The 26,584-nt window shown below is 41.0% G+C and overlaps 2 protein-coding genes across 2 annotated transcripts in view; one reads left to right on the top strand and one right to left on the bottom strand.

Annotated features, from left to right (window-relative positions):
• Positions 1-960: 960 nt before the first annotated feature.
• LOC112239865 (zinc finger protein 501-like) lies at positions 961-7,145 on the bottom strand. The gene is made up of 2 exons (XM_024408259.2): positions 6,487-7,145; positions 961-2,956 (listed from the first exon to the last, which is right to left on the bottom strand). Exons 1-2 carry the CDS (start codon positions 6,815-6,817, stop codon positions 1,884-1,886), a joined length of 1,404 nt encoding a protein of 467 aa, XP_024264027.2. The 5' UTR covers positions 6,818-7,145; the 3' UTR covers positions 961-1,883.
• A 4,002-nt stretch (positions 7,146-11,147) lies between these two features.
• The window catches only part of LOC112239864 (zinc finger protein 239-like), a 43,462-nt gene continuing 28,025 nt past the window's right edge, over positions 11,148-26,584 (top strand). The window contains exon 1 of the mRNA XM_042325009.1: positions 11,148-11,272. Within this exon, the coding sequence (XP_042180943.1) occupies positions 11,148-11,272 (125 nt within the window). The remainder of the gene's footprint in view (positions 11,273-26,584) is intronic.

Here is a 26,584-nt window from a genome sequence, read left to right on the forward strand (position 1 = left end):
ACTCAATTGAGTGCTCTACAATAATGATGGCTGGTTGACAAATCACCCCCAGATGATTTGTTGAGAGCCACGAGACAAAAGTACAAAGGTCTTTAATAGCCAAGATGCACCCCTTTCAACCTACATGACCAACAATAGACGTATAGAACGGGTAACAAGGTTAATATTGGTATGAAAGATACTTATAATTCACAGCATCTCGTGTAAAAACAGTACTCTTTGTGTAGAGACCAGGTTCTGGCCCTGGGGTCATCTCTCCCTGGTACCATATAGAACAGAAACATTAACTCATGCTCTGGAATGCGGTCTCTTTAGGTTTTATCACCCAAAAGACATTGTAAATCTCCTGTCAGTTATCTCCCAGATGCCCATCCTCAGTAGAACACACAGATTGTTCAAAGAACCATCTATTCGGTTGCAAAAAAAACATTTGATCCAATAAAAGTATAACATAATGTTGCAGTTTTGCTCTCAGTGTCCACTGAAAGTTGACTAGTGACAACTGGGACATAAAAGACACCCACCATGAGACCCACTAAATCTGCCCAAGAAGAGGCAAATAAAATAAAAACCCACACCTAACTTAAAAGACAGGAAGCAAACCAAAAAGGTGGCGCAACTAAAGGTGTTGACTCTCCACATCTATCAAAACAACTGGAGCACAGGGCCAGACACTCTTAAATAGAACCTGAAACACCACGAGATGGACAAGCCATTACAGGTGTAACACCTTCCCCTGTAAGAGAATGCTTCCACCAACTAAAACGTTTTCCATTATAATCAACTACAATGCTTCACCTTCACCAATATAAACACGTAGGGTGCACTGATTGGCTGTCACTGAAAAACGAGGTGACAAAAATCAGTTCCCCCTACGTCTAAGAAGCTCATCCCGTGGAAAGTCCAACCTCAAAACAATAAATGGAAAAACGGAAAACCGTAACAGTCAAAATAAAGAGAATGCGCACCACCAACAGAAAAGAACTTCCATTTCACATTATAATCAACTACAATATAAACATGGTGTCTACTGGCTGTCAACAATTAAAAACAAGAAAAAATAACGTATTTTTTATTTGAATCAGTTCTCTACATGTCGTCTTCCTAAAACTCACTAGCTTCTAGAACTCTCGTCCCCTTGGAACGAGCCCAAACACAACTAATCTCCAATACGGAAAAACATGCAGTCAAAATAAATTGTAATCCATGGCAACGCATTGGCTAAACACAAAACACAAATCTTTTTGACTGCCCAACCTTGAGACAATCAGGAACCAAGTGGTCCTCAACACGGACACAAGCACCAAAAACCGTTGTTTTGACAAGTAGCAATAAATCACTGATATCGATTAGGGGGGAAATCAGGTTGTGCGTGCTGTTGAAACTAACACAACTAAAAAACACATGGAAATGGGAGATATATTTTACTTCACTGGTTAGAGGACAACCTGCAGAAGACGGTCAGCTACATTTTGGAGTGATGAATTTAAATTTAGGGGTCTCAAAACAAAGGAACACAACACTTATTTGTCATCACTCAACGATATCTCACGTCGAAATCAATTGTGCCGAGAGAGGAGGGAGATGAGGTTGCACGTCCTGTTAAAACTAACAGCTCAAAAACCAGGAATCTGGGAATAATGTGAACATCCCTGGTTAGAGGACAACTCTTTTTTTGTTAGTCACTTTTTGTTAAATCACATAAATAGTACTCCTCCATTTCAGAGCCTGGATTTCCCCCTGAGGCTAATATATATCATGCTGAAATCCATAGAACAGGGTGACGTTTAGGCTTCTACATTGTGACATTAATGAATTGATATCATGAAACTCCTTCTTCATGTATACATTTTCTGATATTTGATCAGAGATCGTTTATCAGATTATCTCTGATCACAGCTATGAGATTTCTCTCCTGTTTGTATTCTCTGGTGTAAAGTCAGAGAGCCAGATGTCGTAAAACTCTTCCCACATTGGTCACAGCTATAAGATTTCTCACCTGTGTGTGTTCTCTGGTGTAATGTCAGATAGTCAGATCGAACAAAACTCTTCCCACACTTACCACAGCTATAAGGTTTTTCTCCTGTGTGTGTTCTCTGGTGTATTGTCAGATGGCCAGATCGAACAAAACTCTTCCCACATTGACCACAGCTATAAGGTTTTTCTCCTGTGTGTGTTCTCTGGTGTTGAGTAAGAATGCTAGATGTAATAAAACTCTTCCCACATTGACCACAGCTATAAGGTTTCTCTCCTGTGTGTGTTCTCTGGTGTCGAGTCAGAATGCTAGATGTAATAAAACTCTTCCCACATTGACCACAGCTATACGGTTTCTCTCCTGTGTGTGTTCTCTGGTGCACTGTCAGATCTCTAGATTGACAAAAACTCTTCCCACATTGACCACAGCTGTAAGATTTCTCTACTGTGTGTATTCTCTGGTGCATTGTCAGATAGCTAGATTGAATAAAACTTTTCCCACATTGATCACAGCTATAAGACTTCTCTCCTGTGTGTATTCTCTGGTGTAAAGTAAGAGAGCCAGATGTAGTAAAACTCTTCCCACATTGATCACAGCTATAAGGTTTCTCTCCTGTGTGTATTCTCTGGTGCGATATCAGGCTGTTTGACTGAGTAAACCTCTTCCCACATTGACCACAGCTATAAGGTTTCTCTCCTGTGTGTATTCTCTGGTGCACTGTCAGAGAGCCAGATGTAGTAAAACTCTTCCCACATTGATCACAGCAATAAGGTTTCTCTCCTGTGTGGATTCTCTGATGAATTTTAATGCCTGATGAGGTGAAGCTCTTCCCACAATCAGGGCAGCAGTGAGTTCTCTTCCATGTGGATCTCCTCAGATGTTTCTTGAGGTGTTCTGATGTGGAGAGACTCTTCTCTGCCTCTTCAGCATCATGAGGTTGTTGAGGCAGCCCAGAGGCTCCACGATAGTCACATCTCTCTCCTGTGTGAACAACAAAGTCAGACAAATGGTTAAAGGCCCACAACAGTAGAAATCCACTGTAAAAGGTGATGCCAACAGTGAAGCCATGATGTTGTACAACAATTCAAGTCTGTAATGAATGTTACAATTGTCTTAAAATGAGCCAGAAGAGGCATATTTCAGTAGTAACATCGATGATTGTAGGCAAGAAATAAGTTATTCATGTTGTTGAAACTCTAAGCACTGTGCCAGACGACTTTTGGTCTCCAATAAGCCCCTTTCTGTGTTACCTAAAATTGCAGCACGAAGGCGATGCACATGCAATTTGTTTGCAGTTATGGATGTGGTGTATCTGGTTGTAGAAACTCCTCTCTGCTAATGAGGAGACCACTAGTTATGGATGAAGTATATCTGGTAATGAGGAAACCGCTAGTTATGGATGTAGTATATCTGCTAATGAGGAAACCACTAGTTATGGATGTAGTATATCTGGTAATGAGGAAACCACTAGTTATGGATGTAGTATACAGTGGGGCAAAAAATTATTTAGTCAGCCACCAATTGTGCAAGTTCTCCCACTTAAAAAGATGAGAGGCCTGTAATTTTCATCATAGGTACACTTCAACTATGACAGACAAAATGAGAAAAAAAAAATCAAGAAAATCACACTGCAGGATTTTTAATGAATTTATTTGCAAATTATGGTGGAAAATAAGTATTTGGTCAATAACAAAAGTTTCTCAATACTTTGTTATATACCCTTTGTTGGCAATGACAGAGGTCAAATGTTTTCTGTAAGTCTTCCCAAGGTTTTCACACACTGTTGCTGGTATTTTGGCCCATTCCCCCATGCAGATCTCCTCTAGAGCAGTGATGTTTTGGGGCTGTTGCTGGGCAACAAGGACTTTCAACTCCCTACAAAGATTTTCTATGGGGTTGAGATCTGGAGACTGGCTAGGCCACTCCAGGACCTTGAAATGCTTCTTACAAAGCCACTCCTTTGTTGCCCGGGTGGTGTGTTTGGGATCATTGTCATGCTGAAAGACCCAGCCACGTTTCATCTTCAATGCCCTTGCTGATGGAAGTTTTTACCAAAAAGTTCTATTTTGGTTTCATCTGACCATATGACATTCTCCCAATCTTCTTCTGGATCATCCAAATGCTCTCTAGCAAACTTCAGACGGGCCTGGACATGTACTGGCTTAAGCAGGGGGACACGTCTGGCACTGCAGGATTTAAGTCTCTGGCGGCGGGTGAGATCTTGCGTGGAGCCCCAGATCGAGGGAGATTATCAGTGGTCTTGTATGTCTTCCATTTCCTAATAATTGCTCCCACAGTTGATTTCTTCAACCCAAGCTGCTTACCTATTGCAGATTCAGTCTTCCCAGCCTGGTGCAGGTCTACAATTTTGTTTCTGGTGTCCTATGACAGCTCTTTGGTCTTGGCCATAGTGGAGTTTGGAGTGTGACTGTTTGAGGTTGTGGACAGGTGTCTTTTATACTGTTAACAAGTTCAAATGGGTGCCATTAATACAGGTAACGAGTGGAGGACAGAGGAGCCTCTTAAAGAAGAAGTTACAGGTCTGTGAGAGCCAGAAATCTTGCTTGTTTGTAGGTGACCAAATACTTATTTTCCACCATAATTTGCAAATAAATTCATTAAAAATCCTACAATGTGATTTTCTGGAATTTTTCCCCCTCATTTTGTCTGTCTTAGTTTAATTGTACCTATGATGAAAATTACAGGCCTCATCTGTTTAAGTGGGAGAACTTGCACAATTGGTGGCTGACTAAATACTTTTTTGCCCCACTGTATCTGGTAATGAGGAAACCACTAATTGTGGATGCGGTATATCTGGTAATGAGGAAACCACTAGTTATGGATGTAGTATATCTGGTAATGAGGAAACCACTAGTTATGGATGTAGTATATCTGGTAATGAGGAAACCACTAGTTATGGATGTGGTATATCTGGTTGTAGAAACTCCTCCCTGCTAATTAGGAAACCAGACACTTCAGAACAAACTTCCTTTAGATGTTTTGAGGGAAACAATGTAACTATGGTTACTGTTGTTCCATGTTGTGAATGTTATCCAATGTGTTACTATGGGTTATAGCAGTATGGCCTAATAATTTGACACAAATTAACTTATGAATATTTTTGGTTGATACTTCAAGGAGTCTTACAGTTCTAAATCATAAAGCCTAATTATCCTTGGTATAACCTTAAAACAGTACTATACTGGGGAAGCCCTTCATGATGGAGGGTGTTTCTACAGTACTATACCGGGGAAGCCCTTCATGATGGAGGGTGTTTCTACAGTACTATACTGGGGAAGCCCTTCATGATGGAGGGTGTTTCTACAGTACTATACTGTGGAAGCTCTTCATGTTATTTAAACCTTATTAAAACAATTCCATATAGCTTAGAAAAACCTCCCCCTCAGACAAGGCTTAAACTCTGAGACTAGTTATTGTACATTACTCTGGGACTAGTTATCCTGGGATCGTACATTACTCTGCGACTAGTTATCCTGGGATCGTACATTACTCTGCGACTAGTTATCCTGGGATCATACATCTTACATTACTCAGACTAGTTATCCTGGGGAATAGTTTTAATACATTTGCAAAAACATCTAAACCTGTTTTTGCTTTGGCATTACGGGGTATTGTGATGTCATTATGGGGTATTGTGTGTAGATTGATGAGGATTTAAAAAATAATAATCAATTTTAGAATAAAGGGATGCACCGATATTACATTTTTGGCCAAGTTTCCTTGTCCCAAAAAACGATACCGATAACCGATATTACAATTTTTAGCAGCCTTTTAAGCATTCTAGCACAGTTAAAAAGTTAAACACACACACGAAAGCAGCGGTCTAAGTCACTGCATCTCAGTGCAAGAGGCGTCACTACAGTCCCTGGTTCCAATCCAGGCTGTATCACATCCGGCCGTGATTGGGAGACCCACAGTATGTCTGTTATTGGTGTAGAGGGAACGACAATGGAGAGGGATCCCACAGTAGTTGTCTGTTATTGGTGTAGAGAGGACGACAAAGGAGAGGGATCCCACATGTGGATAGGAAGATACAAGTTATCATTGTTACTAGAAAATATTCATTTAAAATCCAGGAACTTTACAACTTTAGCTCTCTAGGTCATGCCAGTCGGTTACAGTAGGTTGTAACTCTCTAGGTCATGCCAGTCGGTTAAAGTAGGTTGCAACTCTCTAGGTCATGCCTGTAGGTTACAGTAGGTTGTAACTCTCTAGGTCACTATTGGGGGGCACGGTGTGTAGTAAATCATCACTACACGAAAATCACTACACGCCGTGCCCCCCAGTCTGCGGTCAGCAGATAGACCCTTCTCAAATATATATGTTAAGTCACTTTTTGGAAACGGAACGGAGAAAACAAGGGGTAGCTTGTTCTCTACGTCGTCTGATTCTAGACATATTAGTCATCATCCTGGGCCCTCCGTTGAAGAGGTATTGACGAGCCAACTCCGAATATCCAAAGTTAAAAACACATGTAAGGCGGTACTTACTGGTGTTAATCAGATCTCCTATCTCCACCTCTTCATCTTTCAATGTGACAGTAATCTCCCCTTCCTTCTTCACTCCAAAAGCTACATCCTCCCCTTTCTCTTCCTCCTCTTCTTTCACAGTAACATACTCCTCCTCTTTCACCCTGAACGCGTCTTCCTCTTCTTTCACTGAAACGCCTTTCTCTTCTTCTTTCACTGTAACACCCTCTACTTCTTGTTTTACTGTAACATCCTCCTCCTCTTTCACGACAATGTTCAGCCCCAGAGTTTCTTTCTCCGTCCAGCAGACCTCCTCTTCTTCAACAGGATGAGAGTAGTTTAGGGAACTCATGGTCGGGGATGTTAGCTAGCTATCATTAGCGACTAGGCTAGTGCTAACTTAACCAGCCAGCTACTATAGCTGACTAATAAAAAATAACGCTATATTAAATTAAATAGGTTAACAAGTAGATACGACAGAAGAGTGTGTAAAACACAGTAGGTAATATACACCGAAAGCGTATAAATAGCTTGAATCTTTCGGCTATGTCCTCTAGCAGGCTACGGAGGTGGTTGACCAGCTGTTTCTGAAGAACCGTCCACTAGATTATACGTCACGCTGGCAACGTCGCCTGAAAGACGCACATCGCCATCTGCTGACTGGAGGGGAAACGCAGTTGAGGATCATATTTTATTTTCAGACAAAGATTATTTTAAATGGATTTAATTAAATAATACTATTATATTGAGACATACAAAGACAGGAATGTGCTGATTGATTAGTGCGAATAAAAAATGTTTACTACAGCACATTTAAGGCAGTTTCATTAAGTCATACTAAATCTAAATAAGTAGCTACTGTCGGTCTATGCTGCTGCTACATGGTCTAACAATACATCATGTAGATGTATATAATGAACAGACTAGGTCTATACTGCTCCTACATGGTGTAACAATACATCATGTAGATGTATATAATGAACAGACTAGGTCTATACTGCTCCTACATTTTTATGTATTATTATGTGTTATTTCTTTCTCTTTTATTTAACCTGGTGGCCAGTTGAGATCAAGTTCTCATTTACAACTGCGACCTGGCCAAGATAAAGCAAAGCAGTGCGACAAAAACAACACGGAGTTACACATGGAATTAACAAACGTACTGTCAATAACACAATAGTTACTCGGCTCATCTCGCTCTAGTGACTCCTTGTGGCGCCTGCAGGCTTGAACTCGGTCGTCAGGTGAACGAACCGTGTTTCCTCCGACATATTGTTGCGGCTTGCTTCCGAGTTAAGCGGGCGGGTGTGAAGAAGCTCGGTTTGGTCATGTTTCAGAGGACATATGAGTTGACTTTCGCCTCCCCCAGAGATGAAACAAGATCGAAATTGGGAAGAAAAAACGTGGGTAAGATTATAAAAAATAAATAAAAAAGGATATTAAAAAAAGGTTGCATCCCAACGTGGCAATAAACAGCAGGCAACGTGACCGTGTCACAATGAACTCAAACATTTTACCATTGGAACACTTGATGTAATTAAATCATGCGTTTTACCATTGGGACGCTTGATGTAATTAAATCAAACGTTTTGCCATTGGAACGCTTGATGTAATTAAGTAATTATTATTTTCAGATATAAAGACCACGCTGTATCAACAAAAAACGGATTGCAACTTGCAAAACATCCGGGACTTGTGACTTGTAAAACAATGACTTAGTCCCACCTCTGGTATATACTGTATTCTATCCTATTCTACTGTATCTTAGTCTATGTATTACTCATCTCATATATACTGTATTCTATCCTATTCTACTGTATTTAAAATAAAACCAAATTTTATTTGTCACATAGCAGATGTTAATGCGAGTGTAACGAAATGCTTGTGCTTCTAGTTCCGACAATGCAGTAATAATCAACGAGTAATCTAACCTAACAATTACACAACTACTACCTTATACACACACAAGTGTAAAGGGATAAAGAATATGTACATAAAGATATATTAATGAGTGATGGTACAGAACGGCATGGCAAGATGCAGTAGATGGTATCTGTTACGGAGTCTAGTTGATAGGCAATCGACTAGCCGGACTGTTCCCCGGACTCCAGTTGTAGCCTTTCGTACAAGGCACAAACAAGGCTATTGAACCTGACATTGGTGTCTGTCGTTATTCATTTATCTAACATATCATACTGAAACAGTATCGAGTACAGTATATACATATGAGATGAGTAATGTAGGGTATGTAAACATTATATTAAGTGGCATTGTTTAAAGTGGCTAGTTGATACATTTTTTTACATCAATTTCCATTATTAAAGTGGCTGGAGTTGAGTCAGTATGTTGGCAGCAGCCACTCAATGTTAGTGGTGGCAGTCTGATGGCCTTGAGATAGAAGCTGTTTTTCAGTCTCTCGGTCCCTGCTTTGATGCACCTGTACTGACCTCGCCTTCTGGATGATAGTGGGGTGAACAGGCAGTGGCTCGGGTGGTTGTTGTCCTTGATGATCTTTATGGCCTTCCTGTGACATCGGGTGGTGTAGGTTTCCTGGAGGGCAGGTAGTCTGCCCCCGGTGATGCGTTGTGCAGACCTCACTACCCTCTGGAGAGCCTTACGGTTGTGGGCGGAGCAGTTGCCGTACCAGCCGGTGATACAGCTCGACAGGATGCTCTCGATTGTGCATCTGTAGAAGTGCCTTTGGTGACAAGACAAATTTATTCAGCCTCCTGAGGTAGAAGAGGCGCTGCTGCGCCTTTTTCACAACGCTGTCTGTGTGTGTGGACCAATTCAGTTTGTCCGTGATGTGTACTCCGAGGAACTTAGTCTATGCCCCTCTGACATCACTCGTCCAAATAGTTATATATTCTTAATTCCATTCCTTTGTGTGTATTGTTAGATATTACTGGACTGTTGGAGCTAGAAACACAAGCATTTTGCTACACCCGCAATGACATCTGCTAAACAAGTGTATGTGACAAATAAAATGTGATATGATGTACATAGGTCTGGTGTTGGAGATCATTCTACACTCTGTGGATCTCCTGCATGTAATTTCTGATGTTTAATCAGACCACTTGAATCAGAGTATCTCTTTCCACATTGATCACAGCTATAAGGCTTCTCTCCTGTGTGGCTAAGTTAAAGTTGGGTACTGAGGTACCGTAGCCCCTTAGCTGAAAGCCGAAGGCCAGAGGGCGGTAAAGTTTTTTTGGGTAATGATTCTCAGCCATTTTTGCTTTTCTTTTCAGTTTTTCCTTTTTTAGAAGAGAGCGGAGTGGAGATGGTGCAAAATTCTTCAAATTAGGTCAGTCCCTGGGATCGGTCTGGCGAATACATTTCGCTTTGCGTGGAAGGACAAGGAGACTGAGCCATTTGGACGTGACACGTTTGGAAGGACTATCTTGATGTGCCTCCTTAAACTGACAGGGAAGGATGTGTTTTGCCTCCAAGGTTACCTGTTGGAGGGAACTTATGATGTGGCTTTACACTCAGAAGAAAAACACAACGAGATCCTGAAAAAGGTGAGAGAAGTGGGAGGTGCGAGGCCGATGTGCCACTACGAGGTAACCAGCTTGGCAAAAAACAATTTCAGGATTGTAACTGTGAACATTTATAACCCATACGTCAAGGACGAGGAAGTGAGGGCCTTTCTGGGGAGATACATGGATGACATCTCCTCAGCAAGGGACCTCAAGGACTCCCTGGGTTTTTGGAACGGGAGGAGAGACTTCCAGGCCCTCCTCAGGGAGGACCCAAAGGGACTGGGCGGCTACCTTCATCCTCCAGCTATGTTCTCCCTGGGGGCTGACAGGGAGACATTGTTTTATGTACGTCAGCCCCCGTTTTGTAGGCGTTGTATGGCTTACGGCCACATCCTAGCCTCCTGCAGAACAAGTGCAGATTTTGTGGATCTGGGGAGCACGAGGCGAAGGACTGTGACGAGCTCAAGGTGTGCCACGGGTGTGGCTCGTCAGCACACCTGTGGCAGGAATGCCCGGCTTGTCAGAGGTCATATGTGTCCGCTGTTGGGGGGAGCAGGAGCGGGGGAAGGGGAGGAGGCCCAGACCAAGAACCGAGCACAGGCCCAGAGGGGATGGCCTCACGGAAGGAGGAGCAAAGAGCGGCAGCAGGAGGAGAGGGGGACAGAGAAGGCACGGGAGCAGCAGAACCGGGAGGAGAGGAGGGGGAAAAGAGGCGGAAGGAAGCAAGGGAGTGGAGGAGCCAGAGTGAGCAGCAAAGGTGGGAGAGGTGGTGGAGAAGGAGTCGGTGGCAGGACCAGTGGAGGAGGAGGGAGTGGGGGGGACAGCAGAATGCCGAGTCTTCTCGTGGAAGTGATTGGGGAATGGTGGAGGAGCTTGCAGGGGGTGGGGGTGGTGTCTTCCTGTTACCACCATCGCCAAAGAAGAGAGGGAAGAGGAAGGGGCTCTCAACAGACAGCGAGAGGGAAGGGGACATGGAGGGGTGGCCAAGCGAGTGATGGGGGTGGGAGAAACTTCTGTTTCCTACTTGGCTTCCCCAGCCCCTCAACTCCTGGAGGAGCTTGATACACCAAGCTCAGCTCAGGGCTGGTCAACTGAGGGGGGGGGTCGCAGTTCCTGTTTGGGGACACGGGCTCCACTACTCTCTACCCAACCAGATACGGGGCTGGGGAAGTGGAGGAGTCTGGTGGTCAACACAGGATGCAGGGCACTCAGGAGCCAAACACCATTCCTGTATCCTGGGTTGATGAGATGGAGGGGGAGAGGGGGACGTCGGGAGGAGAGACAGCGTCCCTGCAGGTGGAGATGGAGCAGTGGAGCATCAAGTGAGGCTCCTGTTTGTTTTTTGTTGTTGGGGGGGGTGCGGGCAGGGTTAGTAGTCAGAATATAGTTGTTTTTGAATTCATTTTATGTATTTTTTAATGGAGCCTACTATAACTTTTGGTAGTTTAAATGTAAGCGTTTAAGGGATTTTGTTAAGAGGAGGGCGGTTTTTAGTTATTTAGAGGGTGTGGGTTTTGACTTGTTTTTTAAAGGGGGTTCACCTAAAGGGGTTCACCTGGGATGTTAATAGATTTAGGAGGGAGTGGGACAAGGGGGTTTGGGGTATAGGGGGGTTGCACTCATCAGGGGTAGGGATTTTGTGTGGGCACAGGGAGGTAAAGGTTGAGGGTTCATTTGTGATTATGCAGGGGAGGGTTTTGGGGGTGGATGTCACCTTAAGGGATTGCAGATAAAGATTAGTGGGGGTGTACGGGCCACAGGTGGCGGCAGACTGGAAGGAGGTGGTGGAGATGGCGCCCTTGTGCGCCACAAATAGGTAAGTGGTGATAGGGGGGATTTTAATATAGATTTAGGGGTAGGGGGGATAGTGCTTGCCATGGTCTGGTTGGAGAACTGCACACTACTCCGACAATGGCTGGTTCCACTTGGTGCAACTCCCGGGGGGTTGCGTGGAGGCTTGACTATATTTTTCTGTCTAGGTCCTTGGGTCAGTTGTCTAGGCAGCTGTTGCCTGTTTTCTTTTCGGATCACGACGGGGTGCTCCTGCAGGTGAGGTCACCAGTCTGCCTCTTTGGTAGGGGGTACTGGAAATTACATTTGGATGTGCTGGATTAGCTTTCATTGAAGCCTTTACTGGTTTGTTTCATGGGATTGAAGGCCTCTGGTCCATGTGTGAGGGGGTGTTAGAGTGGTGGGATTTAGTTAAGGTTGTAGTGGGTATCCCGGTAGTGGTCTGGGAGGGAGTGCAGGCACGGGGTCTGGACAACAAGCTCAAGGACCTGAATTGGTTGAGCCTCCATAAGTGCTTGCCGGTACGTTCCATCATGTACAGGCATAGCTTGGCACCATCCCCCACTTGTCCAAGACCATCTTGTGGCGGGGAGGAGACACCTTTTGGGACTGTGCCTTTGCCGGAGTAGTATGGGCTAGGGCACGGCTGTTGTTAAGTGGGTGAAAGGGAATTTTGTTTTGTTTGGGCTACGGTAGAGAGGTATAGGGAGAGTGAGGGGGACGGTCAGGGACAGGTTTCTGCTCTGACTTCTCATAAGCCTCTTTAAATGGGGCTGTGGGAAGCCAGGTAGGACATGGTAAAGACAGGGAGATATTGGGGGGTGGAGGGGATAGTGAGGAGGTTGGAAGGAAATTTGAGGGGGAAGAGGGAGGAGAGGAAGTCGGGGCAGCATGCTGCTTGGGAGAGGTGGAAGGGAGGTTTAGGGTTGGGGTTAATTTAGATGATTTAAGGGGATAGATTAGGGATGGGGAGATGTAGTTTGTAGGCATGAAGGGGAGGGAAGATGCTCCCCTGAGTTTTTTTGTTATTGGGTTTTTGTTTCGTTTTTAATTTAAAAATGCCTATATTTGATTTTGTTTGGAATATTGATGGTTTGTTTTGTATGAATGGCATTGTAATAACTTATATATAAATAAAATTCTTCCACTTTGTCAATAAAGTGCATGGTAAGTTTAGTATTACTTTTCAACCAACCCAGTGCATTTGTTGAAAATGAAAAATGTTGAAATCAACAATCCGTCAAAGGATTCAACTACTGAAACAAACGATTGGATCAAACAGATCAACCCCACTGGACATTGGGTTTGATTCAGACCCTACCAGCATGGCCAGAGATGTAACTTATAACCACTGAACCACCCCAGACCTTTCATGCCTGACTAAAAACAACTAAGTATTAGATTTACTGCCATGGTCTAGTATGTCACTGCATCAGACACCATTCACAATTCTGGCTGAGGTACAATTAAAATATGACATATTATTTCCTAACTGTAAAAAACTCCCCACTCCTTAAACAACTAGTCTCCCACTGTTTAACCAGAATAACATGAGTTGTGTCGTTCAAACTGTTAGTCCATAATCATCATATTCAGCTACTTAGATGTCATGTACTGTCATGTTATGTTCTCTATAATGAAACATCACCTAGTGAAATAAAGTTGATAAGGTACTCTTAATAGACATTAAATAAAAAATGGTTGTTAAGAAATCATGAATTATCATGTTGCTCCCTGCTGATGCGCTCTCTGACCTTACGTCTTACTTGGCAGGAACTAATGGAGACCCATCAGAAACCTCAGGAAGAGTAGCTGCTGCCTTGGCAGGAACACAGTCATGTGGTATAGAAAAGTCCAATCTTAGGAGAGTACATGGGAGGCACTATACTGTATATCTGCAGGTGTCGATCTGGTCAAAACCACCGATACAGTTGCCCCACCACGCTCTGGTGGGATGGATCATGTCTACAGAGAAACCTAGATTCAAATACTTAGTTTTGTGTGTATTGGATATAAATTGTGAAATTGTTAGATATTACTTGTTAGACATTACTGCACCCTCGGAGCTAGAAACACAAGCATTTCACTACATCTGCTAAACACGTATATGACCAATAAAATGTGATTTTGATTTTAAATAAACGTCCTATTTATCAAAGGTGCTATTGGCTGGTGTCAAAATTACTCCAAAGGATTTTAATTTGTTAAAAGTCCATTTTGATACAGAAACCCTAAACCATGATTTAGATTTATTAAGAACAAGTTGATTGACAAAGTCATGAAAAATTGAATAAACAACATTTAGGCGATGATTAAAGATATGCCTCTGGGGTCAAAATGATCCATTTCAGAAGTATGGTTCAATGAAAATATGTAGTGGTGTGTAAAGTTTGTTTTAAATTCTCACTCATTAAACACGAATCAATCAACACATGCTTCTCTTTGAACGACTTAATATAATTTTAAACCTTTATGAAATAAATGAAAAATACACTTTTGGTTCTTCAACTGCGTTACCCACTCCAGTCAGCAGCTGGCTTTTTTAAAATGTGTATTATTATTATTATTATTATTATTAATTTTTTATTTTTATTAACAACAAATCAATACATAAAGCACATGAGGGAACACAAGCATACATAGATTACAAACAATGGACAATCGCACTAGGGGGTACAATATCACATTACAATTACACAAGGACCTTAAGGGACATGCATATACTTACAATTCTAACAGCTTTTTTGTTAGTAGAGCATTTAACCGTCTTAAAATACAGTTCAATTTCTTTTTGTAGGGTACGAAAATGTGGTTTTCTGTTTGTAAATTTACATTTGTGTATATGAAATTTGGCCAAAAGAATAATGAAATTAATTACATAAAAATGATTCCGCTTCTTTCTATTGTATGTAAAGAATCCAAACAGTACATCTCTCCACAATAGTGTAAATCTTCATAAATGTGTTCAATTATAAACCTACTGATGTCTTGCCACAGTTTTCTTACATGCATACAATGCCAAAAAAGATGCACAACTGTTTCTGGGTGGTCATTACAAAAGGAGCAATTGGAGTTGATGTTTTCCTTAAACTTCTTCATATAGTGGTTGGCAGGATAATATTTATGAATAATTTTAAAGGAAACTTCCTTAATTTTGTTAACAAGTAGGTATGTGTGTGGCAACATCCAAACTTTTTCCAACAGATATTATCAATAAATCCATTCCAATAAGGCATGACATAAGGTATAGATACAACATCCTGCTGAAACAAGGATCGTATCGCTCTGTTGTTGAATGGACCAAAAGAGAAACAAATCTTTCCTACTGATGAGTCAACAGGGTCAATAGAAGGTAGGCTCTGAGGGTCAGGTCTTGACATGTTCCTGAATAACATAGCAACACCTGAGGGAATGGCATCTAAAACAATTGCAAAATCTTTAGGTGTTACAGGGACCTTGTAAAGTGATAAGAATTATTTATAACTGAGTAAAAGACCCTCTGCATTTACCAGTTGGCTCACCAATAGGATATTATTTCTGAACCAATATTCTAAAAACAGAGAGTTATTTTTATACAATATATCCCGATTATTTCATATATAATATCTGTGTGGAGAAAAATTGTGTTTATAAATTAAGGACCATGACAAGAAAACCTGCTGATGAAAAGCAGAAAGTTTCACTGGAACTTTGTCAATATTATAATTGCAAAACAACATGAAGTTAAGGCCACCAAAAGTAGAGAAGACATGATGAGGAATACAATTCCAGATAGAAGTGGGTCTTCTTAGGAATTGTTTTATCCAATTGATCTTGAAAGTATTATTTAAAGTAGTAAAATCCAGAAAATTCAGTCCACCATTCTCATAAGTGTTCATTACAACAGTATTCCTAATGTAATGGGTACGGTTTCTCCAAAGAAAGTTGAAAAGCATCTGGTCTATCTCCTTGCTTATTTTACAGTCAAGATATAAAGATAGAGCACCATATGTTAGTCTAGAGATACCTTCAGCCTTGGTTATTAGGACTCTACCTTTTAAAGATAAGTCCCTCTGTAGCCATTGATTTAGTTTCTTCTGGGTTTTTTAATAAGAGGGTTAAAATTTAGTAAGCCTCTAGACTTCTGATCCTTTGTAATGGTTATGCCTAAATATGTAAGTTCTTCTTTTACTGGAATACCATAATATGAAGGTGTCACACAATCTTTGACAGCCATGAGTTCACATTTCTTAATGTTAAGATATAGACCAGACGCTTTGGAAAAGGATTTTATCACATTGATCGATATGGGAATTTGGTTAGCGTCTTTCAGAAAAAGTGTAGTATCGTCAGCCAGCTGGCTTATAATAATTTCTTTACCAGCTATGGAAATACCTTGTACAGGACTATTATTTAAAGAATTTGCAAGAAGTTGGGTGATTAATAAAAACAGGTACGGAGAGATAGGACAACCTTGCCTAATTCCTCTCTTTAACTCAAATCTAGGTGAGGTGCCATATTTCAATTTGATAGAGCTGTTACCATTTGCATAGAGAGTCTTAATAGCCTTACAGAAAAAATCCCCAAAGCCAAGTCTCTCAAGGGAGTGGAAGAGAAACTGATGCTCTACTGTGTCAAATGCTTTATAAAAATCTAAAAATAATATGAAGCTATCCTCAGTTATTAGGTCTGAGTAGTCAAGTACGTCTAATACTAGTCTGACATTGTTAGAAATATGTCTGTTCCTCATGAAGCCAGACTGTGTTTCATCAATGATTGCATCCAGGACTTCTTTAATTCTTTTTGCAAGTAGTGAGGCTAATATCTTATAGTCATTATTAAGAAGACAAATTGGACGCCAGTTATCGATGAGCAGCACTTCTTTTTTAGGCTTAGGTATCAGTGTTATTAACCCCTGACTCATTGTAGGAGGGAGAACATTGTTTTTAATACTCTCTAAAAAGACTTCAAATAGGAAGGGAGCTACTTGTTCAGAAAATAATTTGTAAAATTCTGATGTAATTCCATCAACACCTGGTGATTTATTGTTCTTTAGATGTTTGATAGACTCTATAATCTCTTCAACTTTGATGGGTTCATCACACTGTTTAGATTCTATATCACTGATAGAGTGAACATTATTCAGTGAGTTAAAAAACATATCTGTGGATTCCTGACAGTACGTAGAGCTATACAATTTTCTGTAAAAATTGCTGCAGTATTTAGCGATTAATTTTTGGTCATCTGTAATAACACCATCAATGTTTAACTTATGGATAGTGTTATTTTTAGAGTGAAATTTCTCAAGTCTAAAGAAATAGGATGAATTCTGTTCTCCCTCCTCAATCCATTTTTTCCTAGATCTAATAAAGGCTCCTTCTGCTTTTAATTTATATATATTATCCAGTTTATTTTGTAACTCAATTAGTTCCATCTTCTCCTCCCCCAAGAGGTCAGCTGGGGACCTCTGAGAAAGGGAAGTTATCTTAATGATCACCTTTTCCTCCTCAGCTCTTCTGGTCTTAGCAAGATTACTACCATATTTTCTAAGATATTTGGACACCTCAAATTTAAAGAGCTCCCAGTTCTTGCAATAAGATTTTTCTTCACAAGCCTTTTCCCAAAAGTGTGAGAGCAGATCTTTAACCTCAAATGTAACTATATCATTATTTAATAATGAGCTATTTAGCTTCCAGTAGGATGCTCTACCAAGGTTCGTATCAGGGGTAAATATTTTGATATCAATGTAAATAGCCTTATGGTCTGTGAGGGGAGTAGTACAAATATTTGTAGTAACACACTCACTATCAATACATTTGGAAATAAGCCAAAAATCTATTCTGGATTGTCTGGAGCCTGTTTTGTTACTCCAAGTGAATGATCTTTCGGCCAGAAACCTCTCTCTCCATATATCAGTAAGATCAAACTTTTCCATAAAAAGTATTAAACCCAAATTCTGATTGGTTGGCCTACCTGGGGGCCATCTATCAGTTGAATTATCTATTGTAATGTTAAAGTCCCCTCCTATCAATAATAACGAATTGGGAAATTTAGATAACCAATGAAGTATATGTTTCTCTATAGATTCAAGCAACTCATCATTCTCATGTTTGGTGTTGTACCCGTAGAAGTTTACAGTAATGAGTGTAATGTCATTGTAACTGATCACAAGACAAATAAAGTGACCAAAGGGGTCACATTCCGAGTGTAGAATATTACCACCAAAGGTATTTTTCATTGTAGTGACACCAGCAGAGCGTTCAGATCCATGGGAAAGCCAAATATCGTTGCCCCACTGTGACCTCCAGAAGTTGGCATCAGCAGAAATTGAGTGAGACTCTTCAAAAAAGCAAAAATCTGTTCGAAATTGTTTAGCAAATAAAAATAAGGCCTTGCGCTTCACACTGTTTCGTAACCCCCTAGCATTAAGAGATAATATAGACAAAGACAAAACAACAAAGATTATATAAAAGTATAAACTGTAGTAGGATGAGTCAAAGACGTAGGAGCAGTGAACGTAAACAATAAGGAACCGAGATCTGCACCATTTAATTCTGCACCATTCAATTTAAAGTGAAACTGGCTTATTCCGTAACCTTTGAAATTCAACTCAACTGGAAATTATGTTCAAGACCAAACCAAGGGTTCTTGTAGTAAGAGAGACTAAAAACCCTCTTTAGTGTAATCAGGAACTATTCTGAGAAATAAAACAACAAATAATAATTTAAATAAAAGGGTACCTACTATATTAAGTACATATGAAAACTATTCATAAAATAATTGAATAACAAAATGTTTTACAAATAAACGTTCCTAAGACCTTTTTTGGAAATAAGTATTAATAACTAAATAGAACAATAACCGTGTAAAGTCAGAGCAGACCTGTATGCCATTTAAAACAGCATCTTAGTTACTGTATACATAAAACATAAATTCAGCTTTCAATCTTCTTCGTAAGTTTGTAAACAAAATAGGACTTCTGGTCATACAAGAACAAACTAATGAATTGAAATACCTGAGTATTCCTGTAAAATAGTCACCTGATGCTTGTTAGGTAAACCACATAAGGAAAATGAGAATACCATGGCTGAAACCATCAACCTGTTCCTTCTGGTGAGATTTTAGGGAGGAATATGGATTTCTGAACCGTTGATGAAACCTCGTCCTCCTACGAAGTAAGCAGCCTTCCCCTCACTTCGTGCTATCTTGATCGTAGGCCACAACTTGTTCCTTCTTTCTATGTCTTCCGGGCTGAGATGCTCGGCGAAACGCATACCATGGCTCTGAAGGAAGGCGTTCTTCCTAGCAGCTTTCCAGACAGCATCCTTGTAGAATCTGGTAGTGAAAAGGATGATGATACCCCTGGGTCTTGAATCGCTTTGCTGTTGCTTCTTGCCGAGGCGATGTACAACGTCGATGGTATCACCAACTTCTTTTCCACCCTTTCCACATTTTTTTCAACTTTTGCCACTCTCGTTTTCACATCATTAATTTCACCACATGCAAACTCCAGTCTTTTTCAAGCCTTCGATAACCATGGTGTTCGCGCCTACCATTTTCTCAATGGCGTCACACCTGGAGTTGATGAGTAAGGAGAGGGTAGCCACGATGTCAGAGTTCATGTTGGGTTTTTTGGAGGGTGGAGGTTTGCACGGAGTAACCGGTAAAGAGGGGAATTCGTAATCTTCAGCATTCAAAAGCATGATATTATCCATAGGCCAAGTGTAGTTATGGCAGTTGTCTAAAAGCACGTTTCTCTCGTTGATTAGCAATAGAACGGCTAACTTTTTCCTTTCTTTTTTTGTCACGACTTTGCATGGACATGCTGAAATAAATGATCCAATTATCATTCCAGTCACAGGAAAGGTCTTATATCTTGAACAAAGAAAGATAATAATGACTAAACTTTTTTTATTTACATTTTTCACAATCTTTCTGAAGTTTGGTACGGAGCTCGGTAAAAAAGTGTCTGTTCAAGCAGCCATCTTGGCACCCACTTGCAGTCACCAGCTGGCGTTGTGCGTATTTTAGGTTCCGGCGACGCTGCCAGTGTGACGTATAATTTAGTGAACGGGACGCTCCTTCAACAACAACAGCTAGTCAGACACCTCGGTAGCTTTCTAGCAAACATAGCTACAACTTTTACACTTTACACTCTTTTGGTGTATATTAATCGCTGTGTATTAAACACACTTCTGTCGTATGTACTTGTTGGCCCATTTAATTATATATTTACATTGTTTGTCAGCTAGCTGGTTTGCTAAGTTAGTTTAGAACTAGGCTAGTCTCTAATGCTAGCTAGCTAACATCCCCGACCATGAGTTCACTAAGCTACTCTCCTCCTGATAAAGAAGAGGAGGTCTGCTGGACGGAGAAAGAAGCTCTTGTGAAAGAGGAGGATGTTACAATACGAAAAGAAGTAGAGGGTGTAGCTGTTACCATGAAAGAAGAAGAGAAAGACGCGTTCAGAGTGAAAGAAGAGGAGGATGTAGTTTTTGGAGGGGGAGATGACTGTCACATTGGAGGAAGAAGAGGAGGTTGGAGATCTGCTTAACACCAGTAAGTACCGTCTCTGCAGTCGTTGAACCAATATGCAGTAAAGGGGTTCTACACTTTAATGTTGTTCTGTAGGAATGGCTGAAGCATCTAAATGTGAATCGATTCTCAATTGCGATACATTTCTAGAAACATAAATCGCTGTACTTTCATATCACATCAAAATAATTTCACACAATACTTCATATCACATCAAAATAAGTAACCAGTTGCGATGCCCCAAACGGTAAACCAAATTAGTTTCTCGTAATTTCTCCTTCCTTCAGGCTTCATTTTCTTACTTGGACTTTACATGGAGGTTGGAAACCAACTTTAAGGTGCATTACCACCATCAACTGGACTGGAGTGTGGACCTCAGTTCATCTTTCAATCACCTACGCGGGTATATAACAAGACAGTCATGAAGAGGGTACAACAAAACTTTTTTCCCCTCAGATGACTGAAAAGATTTGGCATGGGTCCCCAGATCCTCAAAAGGTAATACAGCTGCACCACCAAGAGCATCCTGACCGGTTGCATCACCTCCTGGTATGGCAACTGCTCGGCATCTGACCCTAAGGCACTACAGAGGGTAGTGCAACGGCCCAGTACATCACTGTACGGCCCAGTACATCACTGTGGCCAAGCTTCCTGACATCCAGGACCTATGTTTAAAATATTTTTATTAAACACACACAAGAATGGTGTATAGGTATACAAGACAGGTATACAATTCTTATCTAAACATAAGAGCATACAGGAACAACAAGACCTATGTAATAGGCATGTCAGAGGAAAGCCCACAAAATTGTCAGAGACTCCAGTCACCCAAGTTTTAAACAGTTCTCTCTGCTACCGCACGGCAAGCGGTACCGGAGCGCCAAGTCTAGAACCAAAAGCCTCAACAGCTTCTACCCCCCAGCCATACAATTCATAAAATCACCACGAAACAATTTACATTGACCCCCCCTGTTAAGGGAATTTATCAATAATGACTAATTATGTATACATTTCAATCAGGACTGACTAATCAGAATACTATTATGTTACTGTATATATACACTAATCAGAATACTATTATGTTACTGTATATGTATGAATTTTCTTTCTTAATCCTAGTACTGAATATAATGTGTGTAAATATAATCAAGAATTAGAACAATGACTGTCTGTTCCTTGGTAGAAATGAATGAACTATATCTTCAGACTGGCTAGAATGCTTATCTACACAAGAAGACCTTGGCTCGACCATAAATTATATTAAATTGGTAGGGAGACGATGTGGGAAGGCTTGAGATACTGCCTTTGTTACAGGGTGGGAGAAGAGACGGGTTGGTACTGGAACTAATGACATCATTTTCAGTTTATAACCTGTGGTAAACTGTATCGTGTTCAGTACTCTCGTGAATAAACTGCTGTTTGACTTTAAGACTGGGCTCTGTCCATTAATATAAAATAAGGGTCTTACAAATCCTTATGAATTGACAGAGTGTTTAATTTTAATATGCCCCCACCCCCCTCCCTTTTGTGCACTGCTGCTACTCGCTGGTTGTTTGTTAACTATGCATAGTCACTACGCACCCACCTTCATGTACAGATTACCTCAACTAGCCTGTACCCCGCACACTGACTCGGTTCTTGTGCCCCCTTTATATAGCCTCCACACTGACTTGGTACCGGTGCCCCCTGTATATAGCTACGTTATTGTTATTCTCATTGTTTACTTTTTATTATTACTTTTTATTTGAGTCTACTTGGTAAATATTTTCTTCTTCTTGAACTGCACTGTTGGTTAAGGGCTTGTAAGTAAAGCATTTCACGTTAAAGTCTAAGTTGGTGTCTTGACGGATTGTAAAAAAAAAACGGTTGATCTTAAAACACTATATATGTATATCTATTTTTTTATATTTCTGACACCCCTCCCCAGAGGTGTCTCATTATTGGGATTCATTGCTGATTCCTACCTGTAGCTCACTATGAGGTGTCTAGTGATACAGGTTAATGGCCCTTTTGGAGATTGGTGGTTGGTATCGGAGTCGAGGGAACAAGCAGGGTTGGACACGGCCATGTTATTATCCCACACACAGTCTCTGTGGTTCATATGAACCCCATTCCTGGGAATTAGATTTGATTACATTTCGCCCCCATCTGTTTCCACAGAAGGGTTCCATCTGTCCCATTCTCAGCTAGGTTACGAGGCGCTTTGTCGCCAGTACCTATGACTGGTTGACAGGGGAAACACCCATGCTTATTATAGAAAAAGTAATTAGGGGAAAACTATTTAGTAAAGTGAAATAAAATAACAAACCTGTTTGAAAAATGAAAACTATTCCAAAACTAGTAAGAAGTGTTTGTTGTTGTAAATGTTATCTTTTTAAGTCTTTTTTTTGTATATGTTGGAATATATTTCAATCTCTTTTTCCATTTTTAAATTAAATATACCTTCCGGCAAACCGCCTCACCCAGTGTGATACGGATCTGCTATTTTTTTATATCTGCCAGTCTCTACAGCGCGATATCAACCCTGAACATATCGGACTGTTTTTCTCCACTACATCACCATATTCCTGCCGTAAGCTCTGGATAATCGCAGCTAGCTAGCTGCTGCCAAGTGGCCCAGCCCCGACGCTAGCCTTGAGCCAGGCCCATCTTCTGGCCTGCTCAGTGGACCCTATGATCACTCGGCTACACAGCTGATGCCTCCCGGACTCTTCACTAACACGACTAGAAGCCACTACATCACCGGATTCCTGCGGTAAGCTCTGGACCTTTTCACCGAAGTGGCTATAGTGGCTAACGTCCTTGTCCCGAAGCTAGCACCAGTTAGCCTTGAGCCAGGTGCATATCCTGGCTAGCCTAATATCGACTACCTAACGGCTTCCTTGGTTCATATATTGCTGTTCGCTGGACCCTATGATACTTGGCTACATAGCTGATGCCTGTTGGACTGTTCATTAATCACAAATCTCTATTTTGTTTATCTGTCGGCCCCAGCCTTGAACTCAGGCCCTGTGTATAGTTAACTGACCCTATCTGCCCATTCATTGCCATTTTACCTGTTGTTGTCTTAGCTGATTAAGATGGTGAGGAAATTACTTTTAAAGAACAACCAGGCATCCTCTACTGATGGGATGAGGTCAATATCCTTCCAGGATACCCGGGCCAGGTCGGTTAGAAAGGCCTGCTCGCAGAAGTGTTTTAAGGAGCGTTTGACAGTAATGTGGGGTGGTCGATTGACCGCGGACCCATAACGGATGCAGGCAATGTGGCAGTGACCGCTGAGATCCTGATTGAAAACAGCAGAGGTGTATTTGGAGGGCAAGTTGGTCAGGATAATATCTATGAGGGTGCCTATGTTTACGGATCTAGGGTTGTACCTGGTGGGTTCCTTGATTATTTGTGTGAGATTGAGGTCATCTAGCTTGGATTGTAGGATCACCGGGGTGTTAAGCATATCCCAGTTTGGTCACCTAACAGAACAAACTCTGAAGATTGATGGGAGGCAATCAATTCACATATGGTATCCATGGCACAGCTGGGAGCTGAGGGGGTCTATAACAAGTGGCAACAGTGAGAGACGTACTTCTGGAGATAAGAATATTAAAATTAGAAGCTTGAATTGTTTGGGCATGGACCTGGAAAGTATGATAGAACTTTGCGGCCATCTCTGCAGTAGATTGCAACTCCTCCCCCTTTGTCAGTTCTATCTTGATGGATAATGTTGTAGTTGGGGATGGAAATTTCAGAATTTTTGGTGTCCTTCCAAAGCCAGGATTCAGACATGGCAAGGACATGAAGGTAGGCGGAGTGTGCTAAAGCAGCGAGTAAAACAAACTTAGGGAGGAGGCTTCTGATGTTAACATGCATGAAACCAAGGCTTTTATGGTTACAGAAGTTAACAAGTGAGAGTGCCTGGGGGGACACATGGCCTGGGTTAACCTCTCTTGGGTACGTGAGACGTTAGCGTCCCACCTCTTCAACAGCCAGTGAAACTGCTGGGCGCCAAATTCAAATACAGAAATACTCATTATAAAAATCCAGAAAACATATTTTACATAGGTTTGAAGATTAACTTCTTGTGAATCCAACCACGGAGTCAGATTTTTAAAAAAAAATGCTTTACGGCGAAAGCATACCTTACGATTATTTGAGAACATAGCCCAGCAAACAAATCATTACAAACCGTAACCAGCCAAGTAGAAGAGTTACACAAGTCAGCAATAGAGGGAGAATTCATCCCTTACCTTTGATGATCTTTAAATGGTTGTACTCAGCAGACATTAATTTACTCAATACATGTTCCCTTTGTTCGATAAAGTCTCTTTATATCCAAAAACCTCAGTTTGTTCGCGCGTTTTCTTCAGTAATCCACAGGCTCAAATGCAGTCAAAACAGGTAGACAAAAAAAAATCCAAATTGTATCCATAAAGTTCATAGAAACATGTGAAACGATGTTTATATTCAATCCTCAGGTTGTTTTTAGCCTAAATAATCAATAATATTTCAACCGGACAATAACTTCGTCAATATGAAAGTTAAACAAGAAAGGCACTCTCTCGGTCGCGCGCATGAAAAAGCTCTGTGACGCTTTAGGGTCCACTCATTCAGACTGCTCTTACTTCCTCATTTTTCAGAATACAAGCCTGAAACAATTTCTAAAGACTGTTGACATCTAGTGGAAGGCATAGAAACTGCAATTTGAGTCATAAGTCAATGGATACTGTAATGGCATTGAATAGAAAACTACAAAACCAACAAAAAAAAACTACTTCCCGAATTGATTTTTCTCAGGCTTTCGCCTGCCAAATCAGTTCTGTTATACTCACAGACACCGTTTTAACAGTTTTGGAACCTTTTAGAGTGTTTTCTATCCAAATCTACCAGTTATATGCATATCATATCTTCTGGGCCCGAGTAGCAGGCCGCTTAATTTGGGCATGCTCCAATACACACAGTCAGTTTGGAAAGCGAAGGCTAGCTTTTTCAAACGGAAATTTGCATCCTGTAGCTCGAACTCCAAAAAGTATTTGGGACACTGTAAAGTCTATGGAGAATGAGAGCACCTCCTCCCAGCAGCCCACTGCACTGAGGCTAGGAAACACTGTCACCACCAATAAATCCACGATAATCAAGTATTTCAATAAGCCTTTCTCTACGGCTGGCCATGCTTTCCTCCTGGCTACCCCAACTCTATCCAACTCTATTTGGATAGAAAACACTCTGAAGTTTCTAAAACTGTTTGAATGATGTCTGTGAGTATAACATAACTTATTTGGCAGGCGAAACCCCGAGGGCAAACCATCCAGGAAAATCTTTTTTTGAGGTCACTCTCTTTTCAATGGGCTTTCTATGGGGATCTAGATTTCTAAGGCACTTGCTTGCAGTTCCTATCGCTTCCACTGGATGTCGACAGTCTTTCGAAATTGGTTGATGTTTTTCCTTTGAGAAATTAAGAAGTAGCCCTGTTCAGAACAAGGGTCGAGTCTAGTGTACTGTTGGGGCGCGTGACCTGAAAGCTCGCTCCACTTTGTTTTTATCCCCTATTGAACGCAGTTTATCCCGCCTTAAATGTAATCTATTATTTACGTTAAAAAAATACCTAAAGTTGTATTAGGAAAGTTGTTTGAAATGTTTGGACAAAGATTACAGGTAACTTATTAGATATTTTGTAGTCATGTTGCGCGAGTTGGAACCAGTGTTTTTCTGGATCTAGCACACCAAATAAATGGACATTTTGGAGATATAACGACAGAATTAATTGAACAAAAGGACAATTTGTGATGTTTATGGGACATATTGGAGTGCCAACAGAAGAAGCTCTTCAAATGTAAGGCATGAATTATATCGTTATTTCTGAGTTTTGTGTTGCTCCTGGAGGGATGAAATTTGATTGTCTGTGTTTGTTTGATGGGGTGCTGTCCTCAGATAATCGCATGGTTTGCTTTCGCCATAAAGCTTTTTTGAAATCTGACACGTTGGCTGGATTAACAAGAAGTCAAGCTTTAATTTGACATATTGCATGTGTCTTTTCAAGAATGTTAAATATTTACAATTCTGTAGTTTGAATTTGGCGCCCTGCACTTTCACTGGATGTTGGTCAGGTGAGACAGTACTGTAGAGAGGTTAACAAACCTCCAGATGAGCTTCAATGCCATACAACTCTTCTTCCGTGGCCTCCAACTGCTCTTAAACGCTAGTAAAACTAAATGCATGCTCTTCAACCAATCGCTGCCCTCACCCGCCCGCCCGACTAGCATCACTACTCTTTACGGTTCTGACTTGGAATATGTGGGCAACTACAAATACCTAGGTGTCTGGCTAGACTGTAA

Source organism: Oncorhynchus tshawytscha, linkage group LG07 (genome assembly GCF_018296145.1).
Source record: "Oncorhynchus tshawytscha isolate Ot180627B linkage group LG07, Otsh_v2.0, whole genome shotgun sequence".
NCBI classification, from domain to species: Eukaryota; Metazoa; Chordata; class Actinopteri; order Salmoniformes; family Salmonidae; genus Oncorhynchus; species Oncorhynchus tshawytscha.

What these genes read in the sequence shown, in the direction of transcription:
- LOC112239865 (XM_024408259.2), bottom strand. Translation starts at nt 6,817, where the DNA reads ATGAGTTCCCTAAACTACTCTCATCCTGTTGAAGAAGAGGAGGTCTGC. An exon ending in AGGAGATCTGATTAACACCA is followed by an intron (nt 2,957 to 6,486) that starts GTAAGTACCGCC and finishes TTGTTCACACAG; the next exon opens with GAGAGAGATGTGACTATCGT.